Genomic DNA, 19,505 nt, shown 5'->3' with positions numbered 1-19,505 from the left:
AAACAAAAGGCCGACGAACTTCATTGTACCTGAGTTTCTCCAGGATGATAGTGGCCCTTCGTTTTAGAATTCCCAGCCCACTGTCACTACATCCAAGAAAAATCTTCAGGGGTGCTAATCCTGTTGTATCAATTGATCGTACTAATAAAAGAGGTAATGTGGCAAAATACACATTGCCCTCATGTGTACGTTATATCATACCAGGCGAATTAGCAGTTACGGACAGCTACTTCTATTTTATGAAGGGCGTTTTTTAGATGACATGATCCATTTTGTATTTTTTGTTTATTGGTTGAGTTGTCTGGGTTGGGGGGGGTTTTTGTTTGTTTTTTTCCTCATAAAAAGTAGTGTAAGCAAGTATGGGAAAAGATGGAAACAACAGAGGAAGGTATACTTTGCAGATTTTTCCTTTCGGTGTTCTACCCTTCCATGTTGTGTTACTGTGTTGTAATAATCGCTTCTGTAACATCTGCCGTAGGTGGTTTGTGGAGCTTTGCAAAAATTTTACTAGATTTTGCACTAATGCGCATTAGCTTTGTCCTACCGGTTTCTGGAATTTGTCTAATCATGTTTTTAAAGTTTCCTTCTGTTTACTATCACCCTGCTATGCAAAGCCTTTCCCAGACCTTAGTTTCTTAAAAGAAAGAGGTGGCTCCAGTTCCCAGTTCTTCCTTATTACAGACTCAGGTGTGCAGGTGTTCTGGGTTCATTTTATCTCAAGAAGCCCATTCCTTTTTGTACATACGAATGTCACTTAAAGCTCTGCTTACAAACTTAAGGAGACTAACTGCTCAATATGAAAACGTGGAAACAGAGTTTTTGCTTAAAATACTAACACGGAAGTAGTCAAATACAGGTTATTTACAGGTTATTTTGTCCTTTTACTTTTCAAGAAAATGTTACCTATTGTATGCACTGTGCTGATGCAAGAGTCCTACAATTTAATGAATTATAAAATTATTCTGCATCTCATCACGTCACAGTATTTCTGTACTATTTATTCATATATATATATATATAGATATAGATATATATGGGCTTAATCATTTAAAACTTGTTGCGGCAAGAACTTTCCTACCTGTAGGCAATAGATTGCTATGTTTTTAACAGATTGTGGCAAATTCTAAACAGCAATTCTTTTTGTACGTAATAGGACGTTTCATCCTAGAAAAATAAAGTAATGTTTTTGACATTGGATTTGGTGCAGTTTCTAATGAAACAGTGGTTGGTTGGTTGGTTGGTTGGTTGATATATTTTCTGTAGCCATTGGCATTGCCAAATTGTACCCAAAAAAAGGTAAATTTTATGGGGATCCTCAGACCAGGAAGTTGTTAGTTTCATGTGTGCATTTAACAACAAAGCCTTTGGCAATTTCTGCCACCATATAAATAGGCATTTTATAGTTTTATCAACTTAATAGAGCTTCAGTCTTTCAAAAGTCATTTTTGAAAAACATACATTCTTATATAATGAATTTCACAAGCTGCTTTTCTACGAGTATTCTCTGACAGGCTCCTCCTATTCCATAAGATACACGTATTATAGCTGTTTTCCTTTCAATAGTCCGAGTAGTAGAATGCACATTTGTGATACGTGGTTAGGGTTTTTCTACTTCGTCTTGTAAATATACTGAATTTGCATCTAGTAGGTGTCCTTGGCCAAAAGTATTGGTGCTTGGGGGTCTCATCTGCCAAGTTCACAGTCCTTGAAAATGTTTCATAATAATAAGTATTTTCATAATACCGGTAAAGCTTTTTTCTCCCATCCAGATTCTGCAGGATTTGTATTTTAGCTAATGCCCTGCAATAGGTTAAAAAAAATTTTTTGTGAACTTTCAGAGCTATTTTCTAAAGTAAAACAATGCCTTTTTATATTTTAAATGGCTTGGAGTGTTAGAGACCCTGAGATTTTGCCGTTGTTTGTAATCTACCTTCCCAGAATCTGTAAATCGATGTTCTTCCCCTCTTTGTATTCATCTTTGTGTGTTTCTGATATTAAAGGAGCCAGCCTCGTGGTGACCTTTTAAGTGTGCGTGGACGGGCTGAGCTAGACACAGCTGCACGGTAGTGGTGGCCCCTGCTCTTTCCGTGATTGAGGGTGTTCCCCGGAGGCGTCCAGTTTAGTCCTGAATGTGAGAATGGCGCCACCTCATGGGCAAAGCAGTGTCTTATTAAGTGTTTGGAGGGGAAGAGCCAGCTGAGAAGTATTTTTAATAATACGAAGTATTCTGAGCGATACTTCTGGATAAACTACTGAGAAAGACGTTTCTTAGAAGATCACACCCCATTTGATCCAATTTGGACCAAATTCAACTAAAGAAAAGCTCCATTTTTTTTAATAATAAAGTCCCAGACTTGAAACGGGGATTGTCATTGCAATTGGTAGGCCAGTTTTTAGGTGTCTGCATATAGGCTGTTTGATCCACCTTAAGAACGATGGAAGGAATTTAAACAAACAGTGCCAAATGATGTCTTGTAAAAACTTAAAAGTCAGTGCCCAAAAAAGGCATATATTTTTTTTATAGACCTGAAAGCAAGACAAGTACTTTTTTTTTCTTGAGTTCTAACAGCTTAATTCAAAGGAGGGATGGTACCGAGTTCCTCTCGAAGGCAATGGAGTGTTCTATTGAGAGACTACTGCCAGCGCACATAGCCTTTTAGTCTTTGGCGCACAAACACACGTACTAAGAAAAATCTATCAGGACAAAAGGATTAGGAACTACAATGAATTTGCTACTTAAATGTTCCCATAAAATTACAGATTGTGGCCAATGAAATTCTTCTTAACCTTTTTTGCCCAACTTGGGATTCTCCGTCTTACCACCTCCTGTGCACACACACCCCCGCCCACCACTGCTCTCACTGGAGCCTCACTTGTCTCTCGTGGCAACCTGGTCTTGAATGATGGCCATAACCCTGGGCAGCTCCTAAAAAGCTGGCCTGCTCGTGTTTGCCGGGACGTACGCACTAACCGTATGACCACGCGTCACACAGATCACACAGTTCTGCCGTTTTGTGTGTTTCCAAAACTCAGAAACTATCCTCAAATCAGTCTAATCAAACCCTAACCCTAACCCTCAGGCTTCTGTCAAAGTGATGTGTTCCCCTCCCTTTTAAGCCAAAGCTATTTATAGAAGAACCCTTGTAACTATTCTAACTTCCAACCGTCCAGCCGGTAATTTATCCATTTGGCCGTTTTGCAATTTTCCCCACCGCGTTGGTCGAGATTACCACTTAGCTTTTTCACGCTTAAAAATTCAGCTTTGGTTTTTGTGACTGGCACAACTTATGTCTGTTAATCTTTATGCTTAAAAAAAACAAAAAAAAAAACAAAAAAAAACCAGCCAGAAGCTCTTCAATTGCTGCTTCCTCTACTGGCTGATAGTCGGTGTTACAATGCAATTGATCCATTCCCAAGAAGCAATTCTACCATGATTTTTAGTAAGTTTTAGCAAGACTCACTTTTGGAAAATTCTCTAAAAAATCCCTGAATAACGCTTTACCACAGAACAGTCAGAACCTCTCCAAGTTATTTTATCCCTTAACCCCCCCCCCCCCCCCCGTTTGGGACACACCAGGTAATAGTATCTCCCGCACAATCAGATGTTACATCTTAATGCTACTGCTGCTAACTTCCTTGTGGATGCTCTATCGTCCTGGCCTCAACATCCTTCATGTATACAGTGCTTCCGTGTGCCATCAAGACTGTCTAAAGACACATCTTGAGCTCCCAGAGCGCATCTCCTTTAGGACCACATAGGCTGTTTTTTTTCCCTTCAGCTCAGTTCCTGTTTATCTTTCCTCATGCAACCATGGATTCAACCATGGATTATCCGTGTCTCTATCCACAGGTTTCAAATTAACTGATGTGCAGCTTGGTCTTCTGAAAAAAAATTGTTAATGTCTTTGTGGACTCCAGTATAAAATCGATATTAAATACAGCTAGTGATTCTACCTTTTGCAAACTAACCGGCAAGTGTTTAAAATTCACATATTTGCAAGCTGTCATTGACTATTGGTTCCAGGGTTTTTGGAGTAAGTTCGAGAAGGGCTTTTTCCTAAACCTTTAGAGCTCAGTGAGGCTAAAACAAACAAACAAACAAACAAAACAGGTGCATCCAAGATCTGATTTCAAGGCAAGATTTACTACTTGACAAACACAAACATGATACTTGGTCTTAACAGAAAAATGACATCAGATACGCCCAGAACATGTCTAGCATTGGGATAGACATTGTGTTGCCAGTTTGGCACACAACATATGTTTTAGGAGCAGGGAGGCATGAAAACAAACTATTTCTTACATTTTGGTACATCAGGAACACTTGTTTGAATAATATTTTGCTTGAATTAAGCCCGTTAGTACTTTTTAAGTGTAAAACTTTAATACTTGTCTTGAGCTCTGACCCCAGTGTTTGATCTAAATGACATTTCATATATGTCTTCTGACTAGTGCACTTACTGTTATGTACAGAATTTAAAATGTGATGGTTTTAGTATGAAATTTGGTTTGATACGCGATATAACCTATTCAAAGTTGTATATTTAAAATCAAGGAAATGTTTTTTTGTGAACTATTTCTACTGAAGAATGTATTTAAATTAAAATAATTAAAAATAAACACCATGAAGCAGTGATCTGTTAACTGGACAGGTCAGTTATCTGAGCCGTGTGAGTAAGTGCCCCTAGAGTTGAATAACTTTGCCAGGCAGCTCAGAAGCATACCACGGAAGAAGCATTTTGTAAATAAGAAAGTGGCAATTTCAGGATTCGAGCTGGAACTACGCAATCACTTCCCGAAGGAGCTGTGTGCCCCACTCCACAGGAAGACCCCATTACACGAAGACAGACCTTGCCTGTCTCGTTGCTGACAGCCAAGTCTCTTATGATCCAGAAGGGCAAGGACAGTAGTACATTTCAAACACACTGGGTGTGAATTGCACCTTGAACTTGCCCATCCCTTTTTCGGTTAAATCTCTTCACATAGCTGCTGCTGCTCCTGAGCAGGCCATCTCCTGGCCTAAGCCGTCCTCTCAGGACCTGAAGGAGAGCTGTAGGGAGCTGCCGTCTCTTATGGTAGATGTGACCCATCACAATATACCTGCTGCCTAAAAAAAAAAAAGTAACCAAAATGTAAATTCACAGTGTCTTTTAAAAGCCAAGGAACAGAAAATGTTGAGACTGTCAAGAAATGCCTAAGCTTGGGGCACCTGCCTGGCTCATTCGGTGGAATGTGCAACTCCTGATCTTTGGGGTTGTGGGTTCGAACCCCATGTTGGGTGTAGAGATTACTCTAAAATCTTTTTTCATGATTATTTTTATTTTAGTGAGAGAAGAGCACGCGTGAGCAGGGGGAGGGGGGCGAATATCTCAAGCAGGCTTGCACGCTGCTCAGCGCAGAGCTGGAAGCAGGGCTCAATCCCAGGACCCTGGGATCAGGACCTAAGCCAAAATCAAATCAGACACTCAAGGGACTGAGCCACCCGGGTGCCCCCAAAATAAAATCCTTAAAAAAAAAAAAAGCCTAAGCTTGAATCTATTGTCTTGCTGCATATGTTGATTCTCAGACATTTCACCCTCAAACAACAGGTGGAAACAGTCTGGTGACCTTTTAGAAGATGACCAGATAATCAGCCTGTAACCTGCCAACATGACAAAACAAAGGTCTTAATCACAATGTATCAGGAGGATTTTCCAGAGCACACCTCTAGGAAGATGTGGGAGTGGATATTTCCTACCCCCCCCATCCTCCAAAAAAAGACTTTTCTAAACTTTTCCGAAAAGCCTCTTAGGCATCCCTCTGGCAACGCTGTTTCATCACTCCATTTGTCAACAAAAAAATCTGAGTGCCCCCTTTGTGCCAAAACACGCCGTTCCCACCTTTAAACCAGAAGCACGGGGGAGGCTGGTGGAGCTGAAATCGGAGTGACCGAAATATATGCCTGTCGTCTGCAAACTACTCATTTTCGAGTACTCTCCCCCACCCACCGGTACTGGGGTGACCGACAGACGAGGCTGTGGCACCCAAGCTACAAGTGGTGACAAAGTCCGTATAGAAAGTGGTCAGATCAGTTTCAATACCAGGTTTAAATTCTGGACATGGCTTATTGCAGTTGGAGGAGTCTAGGGCTAAAATGTGGACTCGGAAGAAAAACCCGTCCGGAGTGATGTACAGGCGGTTCATCTTGTACAGCCCGTCCCGGTCCACCAGAAGAGTCACCAGCCGGATCCCTGTGCCGAGCACGTCCACGTCATGCACGATTCCGTTCACTGCTGCTTTCAAAAAACAAAGAGTTTGGAGAAACGCATTTCCTCTCTTTCCCCAGTGAGTTTTGCACACACCACGAAATAGTCCACACGGGTCTGAGGACTGCAGGATCGAGTGGGTGGGTTTCTCCAGGGTCTGCCCTTAGGGGAGTCCGCGAGCACAGCCCGGCACTCTGGGTTCGGAGAGGCTCGCCTCGCGGCCAGGGCTCTGCAGCCCGGACCCGGGAGGAGCTGCGGGGCGGGGCTCACCGAATTCGCTCGCGCAGTAGGACTCGCGCTCGTCCAGGTCCGTTCTGCAAGCGCGCTCGCAGGGCTCGGTGCCGGGTCCCGCGTCCCTCCGCGGCAGGCTGAGGCGCGGCGCCGGCGGCGGCGGCGGCGGCGGCGGCGCGGGCGCGGGCCCCGGGGGCGGCGCGGCGGCGCGCGGCCGGTTGGGGTGGGCGGGGCCGGCGGGATCCTCGGCGGCGCGCGCGGGCGGCCGCGCGGCCGGGAAGCGCAGGGCCCGCGCGCGCGCGCGCCGCGGGGAGTCTTCCAGCGCGGGCACGCGGCGCGGCGAGGCGCGGTTCTCGGCCTGCGCGAGGCGCGGGCTCGGCGGGCCGGCGGGCGCGCGCGCGGCCTCCCGGAAGCCGGCCCGGTTCTCGGCGGGCGGCGGGGGCTTCCGGCGTCGCGGCTCGGACCAAGCGCGGGGAGCGGCCTCGGCTGCGCGCGGCCGCCGCGGGGCCTCAGGGACCGGCTGCGCCCGGGGCCCCGGCGTCTCCTCCGCGCTCGGGCCGCCGCCGGGGTCGGGCTTCCTGTTGTGGGGCGGCGAGGCTGTAGGGGAAAAAGAGGAGAGGCCGGGGAGGCCGTCAGGGGAGGAGAGGCCGGAAGGGGAGAGGAGAGTCTGTGGGAAGGGGAGGAGAGGCCGAGTGGGGACGGGAGGGGAGGAGGGGCCGAGAGGGGAGGGAGACCCAGTGGGAAGGGGTGGGGAGGCCGAGTGGGGAGGCCGGGGAGGTTGAGGGAGGTGGGAAGGCGGGCTGAGCCGACGAGGCTGCGGAGGGGAGGAGAGGCCGATGGCAGGGGCGGGGGTGGGAGAGAAAGGGCCGTGGGGGAGGAGAGATGGGGGACCGTAGAAACTTAGCAGGCACCTGCGAGAGGAGCGATGGGGAGGCCGGGAGACCTGGAAGTGAAGGGGAGGGAACGCGAGGGGGAGACGAAGGCGCCCCTGTGATGAGGGGAGGGAAGCCTCCCCAGCTTCAGGTCCGAGCGGAGCACGGGTTTCCTAGGCCCCGCAGGAAGACCGAGGTGAGGGTCTTGCCCTCTGAGAACGAGGCCAACCAAGGAAGAAGTTCTCACCACATGGGAACATTGCATTTTGTTAGGGAACCTTTTCAAATCTGTAGCTTTTAAAATTGCACCAACCTATCTGTTCTAAGGACTAAACACAACTGACGGCTGTGGTTAACAAACTCTTTTTGCCGTTTAATATATATATATATATATATATATATATATATATATATGTAAACATCCGCCTTTTTGCTATGTACAGTTTGTTGAGAAAGTACCAAGAGCAAACCCCAGGGGGAAAGGTCTCATATTACAGGTTCTCCTAATTGTTTGAGCGCCCCTGACAACAGAACTATTTGGTTTTCCCATCCGTGTTTACACTGTCATCTTGGTCTCTGTGAGTGGATTTTTATCTGGCTTCTTGGACACCACATACTAGTAAACCACAGCTACGAAAGATTTTTAAAGCACGGCTGGGAGGCAGAGGTCCCTGGGTAAGTATAAAAGCACGCACACATCACTTACATTCCCCCCCCCCCTCCCCGCCCTGCCCTGGTGGAGGAAAACCAACAAACAAAAAAATATCTTCAATGATTATGGCATGAGAACAAATTTTTAGAATTATTAATGATTTCCCCCAGCTCTGCAGACAGGTTAGTGAGCAAACTTCAGCCAGCCTGGGAGCTGGGCAGCCTTCCATGCCCAGTTACACAATATCACCTCCCCGTTTGCCTGGGTCCCAGTGCCCCTCCAAAGGAGGCACAAGAACCAGTCTTTATTTTTCTTTTTCAGTTGTTTCAACGGCTGGTTTTTGGCATTTCTCTCCTCTTGCACTGAAGAGCTTGGTCTGCCGGTTTGCAGCTCTCGCAACACCTCATTTAAAGTGATTTATCTTGCCCAATTGACAATCTCCTTTAAAATCAGCTTTCACCCAGCAATAATAGCTGGTTACAGCTCATGTTTTGCAGAGAGGTTGATTCTGACTCATTATGGTCAACGCTGTGCCATACACAGCTGAATAAAGTTCTGGTAGATATCCAATTCCTGACTGTCAACTGTTGACCTCACAACTGCTTCCCCATTGATATCACCATCTGTTGTCATGGGAAAGATTGTCTGATATTTGTGTTAAATGCCACTGAAGTCATTCAATTTCCATGTGGAAAAATAACCCAAAGTGAATTGCCCCCGTGAGGTGCGGAAGCTATTTTTCCCAGAGATAGTGAATCGAAGAGAACATCCAAATACAAGCAAAACAAAAACCTCTCCCTGCAGAGAACCCCTGTTTCATACCCTCAGTAACTTATTTTTCATCTCATGCATGAAATTGTGTGTGTGTGTGTGTGTGTGTGTGTGTGTGTGTGTGTGTGTGTGTGTGTGTTTTAAAGACTCAGGTATCCCTGGGCCATTCGTTGGGGCTGCAGTGAGAGGGGAGAAATGCCCGATTTGGGCTCCCCGTCGCCCTCAGCCCCGGCGGGCGCACCCAGCGCCTCGGATCGCCCGCGGGACCCGGGCCCGGGCGCGGGGCGGACCCCGCGCTCCTCGGGGCGCCCGCCGCCCGCCGCGTCCTGCGAGCCCGGCCCGCACGGCGCCCGAAAGGCACGCCGCGACCCCTTTTGACACTTTCCCTCCTCTGCGATGGAGCAACTACTTAACATGCAAAGTTTTCTCCAGCCTGCCCGGCTCGCTCGAGATCATTTCAGTAGCTGAACTGGCTTCTTTCCGAAAAGGCTGCCAGGACACACAAAATCCTGGGGACACATTTTGCTCCTTTCGAACACGAACGCGGACCGGGAGTCCCCTCTCCTGCAAACTCTGACCCCTTTCTCGTCCCGCCCTTCAGCGCGCCCTCTCCCCAGTCCCCCCACCCCCCACCCCACCCCTGCTCCTCTCCCAGGACTCAGCATTTCACCGATCTTACCTTTTCTCTCCGCCACTGGGGCTTCGGGAGATGATCCAACGATCAAACAGAGGAGCCAGAAAGCTCTAGCTGTCATTTTCGTAGACACGGTTCCCAGGCTCTAAAACTGAGCCTGGGCTTTTGCTCTTTCTCTCCCCCCACCCCTTCTCCACACCCCCACCCCCGTTCATGCTAATGAGGGGCAGCCTTTGGGGAAACGGGAATCACTCACTGAACAGACCATTGGAACAAAACCGAGCTGCAGGGATTTCTCCCACTTCCTAAGGGGGGACGAGCACATGGCCTCTCAAAGTTGTCCCTGCGAATGTCCGTGGGCAGTGACAACATCAAATCCTAAACCTGAAACCCGTGTGGGTTTGCGGACTGGGGTGGGGGGGGGGGCGGTGGGGAGAGGGTGGGGTGGCAAGTGGAGGGAATAAGGGTGTTGAGGGGCTAAGGGACAGGGTGGGGGGAGAATGAGTGATAGGAAGTTTTTTCCAGATTAAGTCAACAAATAGGCAAATTAGTGCTGAAGACAACTTGGGCTTGTGGAAGGGATTCAAGATGACAGGGAAGAATTCATCCGGGAATGTGTCAGGGATTCTAAGAGAAACCAAACCTAGGTTTGCTTAAACTATTTTACTGTATATGCCATTTTTATATTCTAGAACCAGAAGGAAAAACAGCCTTAAGCAAGATAGCTTTTCTTCTCCTTTCCTTTGCTTCCTTCCTTCCTTTCTTTTTTTCTTTCTCTCTCTCTCTCTCTTTTTTTTCCTTCTCTCTCAATTGAAATTAGTATCTCCTTGGCTAGATTCATCAAGCCCATGCTGAGTGCCTTTTACCCAACCAGGTGCTAGGAGATAAAAATGAGGAAAACACCTTCCCAGGTCTCTAACGATGGCTCCTCTCCCCGAGAAAGGTAGGTCGGTTTCTCTCTCTCTTTCTCTCTCTAAGAAAAATATACTCATTCACAGCTTAGGTCTGAATTCTCAGAACAGCTCTACATATCAGTCCTGAGCTAAGGACCCTCTTCCTCAGGCTGAACAGAAACAGCATTCACCAAAGGGGGCGCTCCCCAAAGGGGGACCTTCCCCAAAGGTAAGCCTACAACCTTGCCACTGTGTATCTCATTCCAACAGCTTCAAATCCAAAAGGAAGGGGAAATGCACTGAGATGAATGCATTTCAACTGGAGCGTACGAGCCAGCAGCGAGATGTAGCTGCTAAAAGAAATAACAAACCTTTGCTGCACCCGTATCTCATGTCTCAAAAATAATAGTGCTCGCGGGCTGACCAGATTCAGGGGGGATCACGTTTTCCAGAAAGACCCTGGGAGGCTGGGAGCACAACAGGGGAGTGAGGAGGCTTGATTCCACCACCAAGTTCCTTCACAGGAACTGAGGCTAAGCAGCCGAGGGACACAACAACATCTGTGATATTTTGTGAAAGGACCAGTAGGCAAAAGTTGTAAGGTGACAGGCTTCATTCTAATTTAAGAAAAGATATCCTCAAGATCCTTGAGGATCAAAAGATCCTCAGGATCCCAACCAAGATCTCCTAGAAAGCAGACTGCTTTGAAGGGTTGTGAGACCACGGAGCCACGGGAGGCATCCAAAGAGAATGTGATTCAAGGATACCATAGAACAGGGACACCTGGCTGGCTGAGTCAGAAGAGCACGCAAATCTTGATTTCCAGGTGTGAGTTTGAGCCCCGTGTTGGGTGTAGAGATCACCAGAAATAAACTTTTTTTTTTTTTTAAGGGATACCGTGGAACAGTTTCCTGAATCCCGCGTATTGTGGTTTGAGGGAGACAGTGAGGTAAATACGTTCATCTAGAGAGGAGCTGGCCGGCTAGTCACAGGCTGACAATATGTTGGAGGGGATCACTATCTTCTGCCGTCCGATCCCCAACATTCCTCAGCTTGAAACTCACTTATGTCAATGCACCAGATTTGTAGGACTGACTCATATTAACCAAACTCATAAAAAGAGGATGTATAAACCAGAATGTCATTTACTAATTTGCAATGGAGAGGATACAGTAAAGAGGATGCAGAGATCTAATTATTAACCACAAGTTTTCTTGTTGAGCACAACACTGAAATGCAGCTCATGGTGGGCTAATCTTCCTCATTCGGGTTTTAGAGGGGTGAGTTCTCTATTTCCTCCAAAAGAGCAAATCTCTCCAGTTACTGCAAGGCCTGTGTATACCAGCGTCAATGTCTCCAGCCTCTGGCCAGGACCGGATAAACACTGTGAAATTTGTGTTCTCGAGGTCCAGTTTACAGGTGTCCTCAGATCCCCCTTCTTTCACGTGTTCTTTCTTTAAGTCAACTGGAATAAAATTAATTAGGCTTAAGCTTTCTCAGTTACAACCACATCTCAGACATACCTGCTTGCGTGAGATTATATTCAAGTCTCCCAGATCCAATTTGGGGTGTTCCCGAAACTCTTCTGTTGCAGGAATGTTGTGAATGCCCTGAAGCCCCACACCCTGAAATGTAGAGGCAGAGAGACCTGGCTGGCTGACTCCCACGGGCTCCTAGAGGCTGCTGGGGTGGCACCAGCCTGGAAGAACTTGCCAGAGTCCAGGGTTGGGTCTGGGGCGGCATCTGACTCAGAAACCACACGAATGGTGCAGGGCACACAGAACTCAGACTGATCCGTGTAAGCCAGGATGCCACTTTATTAATTTCCAAGGACAAATCAACTCGGGCAGACACGCAGACTCACGTCAGCCTGGCTAGCATTGTCTTTCTATAAACAAGTCACATGAGAAGTCAAATTATCATCAGGGTGCTCGGTAATAGAAACCAGAACAGGGGGAGTTTGTCATAAGATTGGAATGTTTAACGGTATTGGGTTTTTTTGTAGCCTAATGTGTCCGTCTTCGTAATAGGTATATACACTTGTCAGGTGGCAGAGTCTAAGAGCCTAACTGCCTTTCTCTCCCCTGCCAATTTCAGGTACGTTTAGTGTATCTTTCCGCTTAGCAAATATTTATTGAGCGTCTACTGTGTGTTGTATAATAAAGAATTTGTGCCAGGTTCCTGGCGTGGAGCTTCTAAACCCCTTGGAATCTCCCAAGCGATAGAAGTGTCTCAGTTATTCATAAGCTTCCTGGAGCACACCTAAGTTTATCCTAATGAGGTGACTCTTGGAGGGCCCCTTGAGAGCCCCAGGATGGGAGCTATCACCAGCTTTCACCAGAAAGACCAATCCTGCCATTTAGAGGGTCAGGATTTTGAGCCAGTCTGACCTCCAAGGGAGGGAAGAGAGGCTACAGATTGGGTTCAGTTCGATGACCAATGATTTATTCCACCCAGTCTGTTTGATGAGACCCCAAAGAAAATCCAGTGGAGCTTCCTGGTTGGTGACCACACCCATGTGCCGGGAGGGTGACACTCCCTAATCCGTGGAAAGAGAACACTGAAGCTATGCATGTGGGACCCTTCCAGGTCTCACCCTCTGTGTCTCGTCATTTAGCTGGTCCTGATTTGTACCCTGTATAATAAAATTGCAGTCATAAGTATAGTGCTTTCCTGAATTCTGCGAGTTGTAGAAAACAATCGCACCTGAGGGAGATCATGAGCGCCCCTAGATCTGTAGCCAGTTGGTCTGAATTAGGAGCAGTCTTGCTGTGGACGGTGCCCTTTAAATAGTGGGGTCTGCACTAACTCTGGGTGGTCAGTGCCGGAATCGAATTACAGACCACTGGTTGTTATCAAAATACTTTGTTCCAGACACTGTTTTAGAAGCCAGAAATACCAGTCATAATCATTCTTCAAAAAGAGTACATACAATATTTGCTTTAGTTTCCATTAGGTAAATTATGGTCATGTTCTAGTTCTTTGATTTCAGGACCATCTTGTTGGAGACCGGGGTCTCCCCAGATTCGTCAGATTTTCAAAGACAACTGCTAGGTTTACTCCCCCCGGGGATTAGGCTAGGTCCTGGGATATTAGGGCATAAATCCTCCCTTCACATGGCTCACAGGCGCTTGTGGAAAAATAACATTCAATTATAGTGTTAAATGCAGTATTAAAAAGCTGTACCCATTAGAGAGAAAGGAGTGGTTGGCAATGTGGAGGGCAAGTTAGGGTGGCTGGGGACACCACGTAAACTCTGGTTTGAAGAATGACTGGTTGGGGGTGGGGCGCCTGGGTGGCTCAGCCCGTTAAGTGTCTGACTCTCGATTTCTGCTCAGGTCATGATCTTGTGGTTCTTGAGTTTGAGCCCCGTGTCGGGCTCTGTGCTGACAGCTCGGAGCCTGGAACCTGTTTCGGATTCTGTGTCTCCCTCTCTCTCTGCCCTTCCTCTGCTTGGGCTCTGTCTCTCTGTCTCTCTGTCTCTCTGTCTCTCTCTCTCTCTCTCAAAAATAAATAAACGTTAAAAAAAAAAAGATTTTTTTATTTTCAGGGCACCTGAGTGACTCAGTTGGTTAAGTGTTCGACTCTTGATAACTGGCTCAGGTCATGACCTCATGGTCATAAGATCGAGCCCTGCATCAGGCTCTGAGCTGAGCATGGAGCCTGCTTGGGACTCTCTTTCCCTCTCTCTGTCCCTCCTCCCCTCAAAATAAATAAATAAACTTAAAAAAAAAGATTTTTTTATTTTCAATTTTATTTTGTTTTGAGAAGGCTCCATGCCCAATGGGGGGTCAAACTCATGACCCTGAGATCAAGAGTCACATGCTCTGCCCATTGAGCCAGCCAGGCACCACTAAAGATTTTTAAAGAATGTCTACACCCAACGTGGGGCTCAAACTCACAACTCCAAGATCAAAAGTTGCATGTTCTTCCAACTGAGCCAGCCAGGTGCCCCCATGGTCATTTTTAATGACTGAATTCCTAGGCATTGTATTGCTGAGTCGAAAGATACGATGATTTCAATATTTTTGCCACATATTGCTGAAATGTCCCCCAAATATGTTGCACCAGTTTACGCTGACCGACAATCAGGGTAGGTAGGTAATAATGCCTATTTCTCCTCATTGGGACATCAAATCATCATTATTTGATATCCTTGCTGTTTTAAAGAGTTGTTTTTTAAAGGGCTTCTTTCTGGGGCACCTGGCTGGCTCGGTTGGTATGGCATGTGACTCTTGATCTGGGGGTTGTGAGTTTGATCCCGTGTTGCGTATAGAGATGACTTAAAAGTAAAACCTTTAAAAATAAAAAAACAAATAAAAAGGTTTCTTTTTGTTTTAATTTGTATTCCTTTGAGTGCTGGTGATATTGTATATCTTTTCATGGATTTATGGGCCATTTGGATTTCTTCTTTGATTAAGTGCCTGTTCTTATTATTTGTCTATTTATTAGGATTTCTTTTGTGACTTTTAAGAGCTATTTCTAGCCCAAGAATTTTAACCCTTTGTCCAGTATATATATATATTGCAAATATTTCTTCGCAGAATTTTCGTGATTTCTAACCTGTTAGCGATTTTTTTGCCATCAAACTTTTAAATTTTGTATGGTAAAATACATCGGTCTTTTGTATATATATATATATATATATATATATATATATATATATGTTTTTTTCTAGTGCTTATAGTTAAATCTTGATTCCATCTGGAATTTATTTGGATATGTAGTATGAGGTAAGAATCTAATTTATTTTTTTCTAAAATAACTAGAAAGCTGTCTCACTCAATTGGCAAATAAATCCATCCTTTCCTAAATCTGAGATGTCACCTTTAACATTGAGAGTATTAACATCTAATAAATTTGAGTCCACTTCTAGATTTTCTACTCTGTTCTGTTACTCCCTCTATCTACTCTCGTGCCTATATGCCCACATCAGGACATTGTTATAATATTATGATATTGTGATATTATAACATGTTTTTCTTTTCAAAAATTGTCTATCACTGTGTTTTGTTTTCCAAATTGTACTCTGCTAAATTTTTAAAATTTTGTTGGATTTTTTTCGAATTTGCTTTAAAAATTTTTTTTTTTATTTGACGTTTATTTATTTTTGAGACATAGACAGAGCATGAACAGGGGAGGGTCAGAGAGAGAGGGAGACACAGAATCTGAAACAGGCTCCAAGCTGTCAGCACAGAGCCCAATGCAGGGCTCAAACTCACGGACTGTGAGATCATGACCTGAGCCGAAGTCAGTAGCCCAACCGACTGAGCCACCCAGGCGCCCCTTGAATTTGCTTTAAATGGATAGATTCATTTGTAAAGGAAGTATAGGACAACTGTCCTATATTGTCTTTTGTCCATGAAAATGGCATATCTCTATATTTGAGCCTTTTTTCCCTCTGTTAGAACATTATCATTTTCTTCTTCTGAGCTCTAAACATACCTTGTTAAATTTATTTCCTGGATATTTTGTATTTTTGATGTAATACGGAAAAGATCTTTTTGTCTTCTATATATATTTTTAATGTTCATTTATTTCTGAGAGACAGAAAGAGTGAGAGTGGGGGAGGGGCAGGGAGAAAGGGAGACAGAATCCGAAGCAGGCTCCAGGCTCTGAGCTGTCAGCACAGAGCCCGACTCAGGGCTCGAGCCCATGAACTGTGAGATCATGACCTGAGCCAAAGTCAGACGCTTAACTGACTGAGCCACCCAGGCACCCCTGTCTTTTGCATTTTCTAACTAGTTTTGGTAGATGTATAGAAAAGCTACAATTTGTATACCCCTATATTTTGTATATCCTAATTTGTGTATATCCAAAAATATTCCAAACTATTCTCAACTGATTCCCTTGGGTTTTCCCAAAGAAACCATGTAATCTATAAAAAATATTTCGCCTCCTGTTCTCAAATTTTATGTAACTTTTTTATTGCATTAATGAGAACTTTCAAAACCTTGTTGAATACTATTGATCATAGTCCTCCCCTTTGTTCTACTGATATTCACCATGTCCAGGGGCACCTGGGTGGCTCAGTCGGTTAAGCATCCGGCTCCGGTTCAGGTCATGATCTCACAGCTCATGAGTTTGAGCCCCGTGTCCAGCTCTGTGCTGACAGCTCAGAGCCTGGAGCCTGTTTCAGATTCGTCTCCCTCTCTCTGTACCCCTCCCCTGCTCGCGCTCTGCCTCTCTGTCTCTCTCTCTCTGAAAAATTTTTAAAAAGTTAAAAAAAAATGTTTAAAAGATATTCACCATTTCTGAAGAACACTTCAAATGTTTCTCTTTCAAGAGGCTAAAAACTTGATTTTGCTTCAGGTGCATTGAGCTGTTTTTATCTGTACACCTACACCATTTTCACCTTAAGAATCTGCCAAATGTTCCTACTCTCTTGTTAGTATTTTAATATTGATCTTCTTTGTAAGCTCTGTGCCCAAGTTGGGCACAACCCCACAATAGAGAGCACATGCTCTTCCGCTGACAGCCAGGCGCCCCTTAATAGTGCTCTTCTGATCATGTCTTCTGCATATTTTATCTTCTCGGGGCACCTGGCTGAGTCAGTTGATAGAGCCTGTGACCCTTAATTTCAGGGTTGTAAGTTCAAGCCCCACAGTGGGTGTAGAGATTACTTAAAAATAAATAAATAAATTGATTGATTAATTAATTTTGTCTTCTCTATCATCATTTTTATCTCTTTATCTTTTTCCTTTCTGTTCTAGGAGACTTGCTTGAATCTGCACGTCATGTCACTGATTTCACGTTCAGTATTATCTACTCTGCCTTTGGCTCCTTCCAATATGGATTTTAAGGCTAGAGAATTCTCAGTTGGTTTCTTTTTTGGTCCATCCTATTGTTCTTTCATCTCAATCTACTGCCTTCTTGTAATTTCCTGATTACAAGGATCATGTATGTCTTGTCATACTTTCCTGAGAATGCGTAACTGTTTCTTAAAATTGTCTTCAGGGTTCTGTCATCATTATTTGAGGTATGCTCTTCCCCTGCACATTTTTAAGGGAAGATCTATATATATTTTAATGTTTATTTACTTTTGAGACAGAGACAGACAGAGCATGAGCAGGGGTTTGGGGTCAGGGAGAGAGGGAGACCCAGAATCCGAAGCAGGCTCCAGGCTCAGAGCGGTCAGCACAGAGCCTGACACGGGGCTCGAACCCACAAACTGCAAGATCATGACCTGAGCAGAAATCGGAAGCTCAATTGACTGAGCCACCCAGGTGCCCCTAGGGAAGATATTTTTGATTGTTATTGAAATATTGATATTGAAATATTACAAGCATTTAGAAAGTTATTGAGAATAATACAGTGAATATTCGCATATACGTGACCCAATGTTGTCAAATCATAACTTTTTTTCCATACTGGCTTCATATTTTCTTAGTATTAAAAAATTACTCTCCTTTTCCATTATTCCAAGAATTTTAATGTCCAAAGCGAGATCTAAGTAAAAAAGAAACTACGGGTTAGTTAATACAATTTAGGTATCATAATTTCAGAGTAAACATTTAATTTTTAAAAATTATAAATAGGGGCGCCTGGGTGGCTCAGTCAGTTCAGTGTCCGACTTCAACCGAGGTCATGATCTCAGAGTTCATGGGTTCAAGACCTGCATCGGGCTCTCTCCTGTCAGCACAGAGCCCACTTTGGATCCTCTGTCTCCCTCTCTCTCTCTCTGCCCCTCTCCCAGTCACACTGTCTCTCTCTCCCTCTATCAAAAATAAATAAACACTAAAAAATTATAAATATAGTTGGTGGTAGTCAGTCTGCAAGACAGCTGGCCCCCAGTGATACCCACCTCCTGGTATTCACACCCTGAGTAGTCCCTCTCACATTGTAGCAGGACTGGGCCGAGTCACCAACAGCATTTGGAAGAAGTGATAATATACACTACCAAGATTAAGTTACGAAAAGTCTGAACTCTTATCTTGGGTGTGCATTCTCTCCTTCTTTTAGATCATTTACTCTGGGAAAAGCCACTGCTACGTTGGGAGGGCACTCAGGCAGTCTTTGACAGGCTCATGGGATAAGGATTGACAGGCTCATGGGATAAGGAACTGACAGCTTTGGCCAATAGCCAGTTAGAAACTGAGGCCTGCTAACAGCCAATAAGTGAGCTTGAAAGCAGATCCTGTCCCAGTTGAGTCTTCAGATGAGACTGCAGCCATAACCTACAACTTGACTGAAGTCTTTGAGAGACCTGAGCAGAATCACCCAGCAAAACCACTTCCAGGTTCCAGGGCCACAGAAAGCGTGATTAATAGTGTTTATTATTTTAAGCTGCTAAATTTGGGGGTAAGAATTTATTTTTGCAGCAGTAGGTAACTAATACACAGTTGAAGCCCCTTGTATCCTTCCTAATCCAATTTCCTTTCCTTCCTAGAGGTAATCATTATGCTCAACTTGGGGTTTCTACCATTCTCTTGGATGCTTTCTCCTATCATGACTATACCAACTACTATTGTAAAAATAAATAAATAAATAAATAATTTTGAAGGTTAAAAAAAATTCTGATTCCAAATTTTTGGAACACCCTATATAAACATATACTTGTAGTTCAATAAATAATCTTTTTAAAAAGTAGGTCCCATGCCCAGCATGGAGCCCAATGCAGGCCTTGAACTCATGACCCTGAGATCAAGACCTGAACTGACTGAGATCAAGAGTCAATTGTTTAACTGACTGAGCCACCCAGGTGCCCCTCAAGAAATAATCTTTTATTTTATTTTTTTAAATTATTTTAAATGTTTATTTATTTTTGAGAGACAGAGGGAGACCGTGTGTGAGCAAGGGAGGGGCAGAGAGAGAGGGAGACACAGAATCCAAAGTAGGCTCCAGGCTCTGAGCTGTCAGCACAGAGCCCAACCCAGGGCTCGAACTCACAAACTGTGAGATCATGACCTGAGCCTAAGTCTGATGCCTAACTGACTAAGCCGCCCAAGTGCCCCAATAAATAACCCTTTAAATTAATGATAATAAAATTGAGAAAAGTGTCCTTTCTTAATTTGAGGACTTCCTTGTCGAATGTTACAATGAAATAAAAAAGAAAATCTATTGTTAATAATGATTGTTAATAATGATGATTATTTTTAATTTAAAAAATTTTAATGTTTATTTTTTGAGGAGAGAGAGAAAGAGTCTCCATCCTTATGACCTCATCTAAATCAAATTACTTCCCAAAGGCCCTCCTCCTAATACCAT

General features: G+C 44.7%; 1 protein-coding gene across 1 annotated transcript; it reads right to left on the bottom strand.

Moving 5' to 3' along the window:
• Window positions 1-4,125: 4,125 nt before the first annotated feature.
• CE1H17orf58 (chromosome E1 C17orf58 homolog) lies at window positions 4,126-9,592 on the bottom strand. The gene is made up of 4 exons (XM_047831684.1): window positions 9,451-9,592; window positions 6,516-7,073; window positions 6,081-6,272; window positions 4,126-5,107 (listed from the first exon to the last, which is right to left on the bottom strand). Exons 1-4 carry the CDS (start codon window positions 9,524-9,526, stop codon window positions 4,917-4,919), a joined length of 1,017 nt encoding a protein of 338 aa, XP_047687640.1. The 5' UTR covers window positions 9,527-9,592; the 3' UTR covers window positions 4,126-4,916.
• Between the last annotated feature and the right edge of the window lie 9,913 nt (window positions 9,593-19,505).

This window comes from Prionailurus viverrinus, chromosome E1 (assembly GCF_022837055.1).
Source record: "Prionailurus viverrinus isolate Anna chromosome E1, UM_Priviv_1.0, whole genome shotgun sequence".
In the NCBI taxonomy this organism is placed as follows: domain Eukaryota; kingdom Metazoa; phylum Chordata; class Mammalia; order Carnivora; family Felidae; genus Prionailurus; species Prionailurus viverrinus.
The sequence above is the reverse complement of the archived record's forward strand: the minus strand, read 5'-3'. Positions and strand labels throughout refer to the sequence as shown.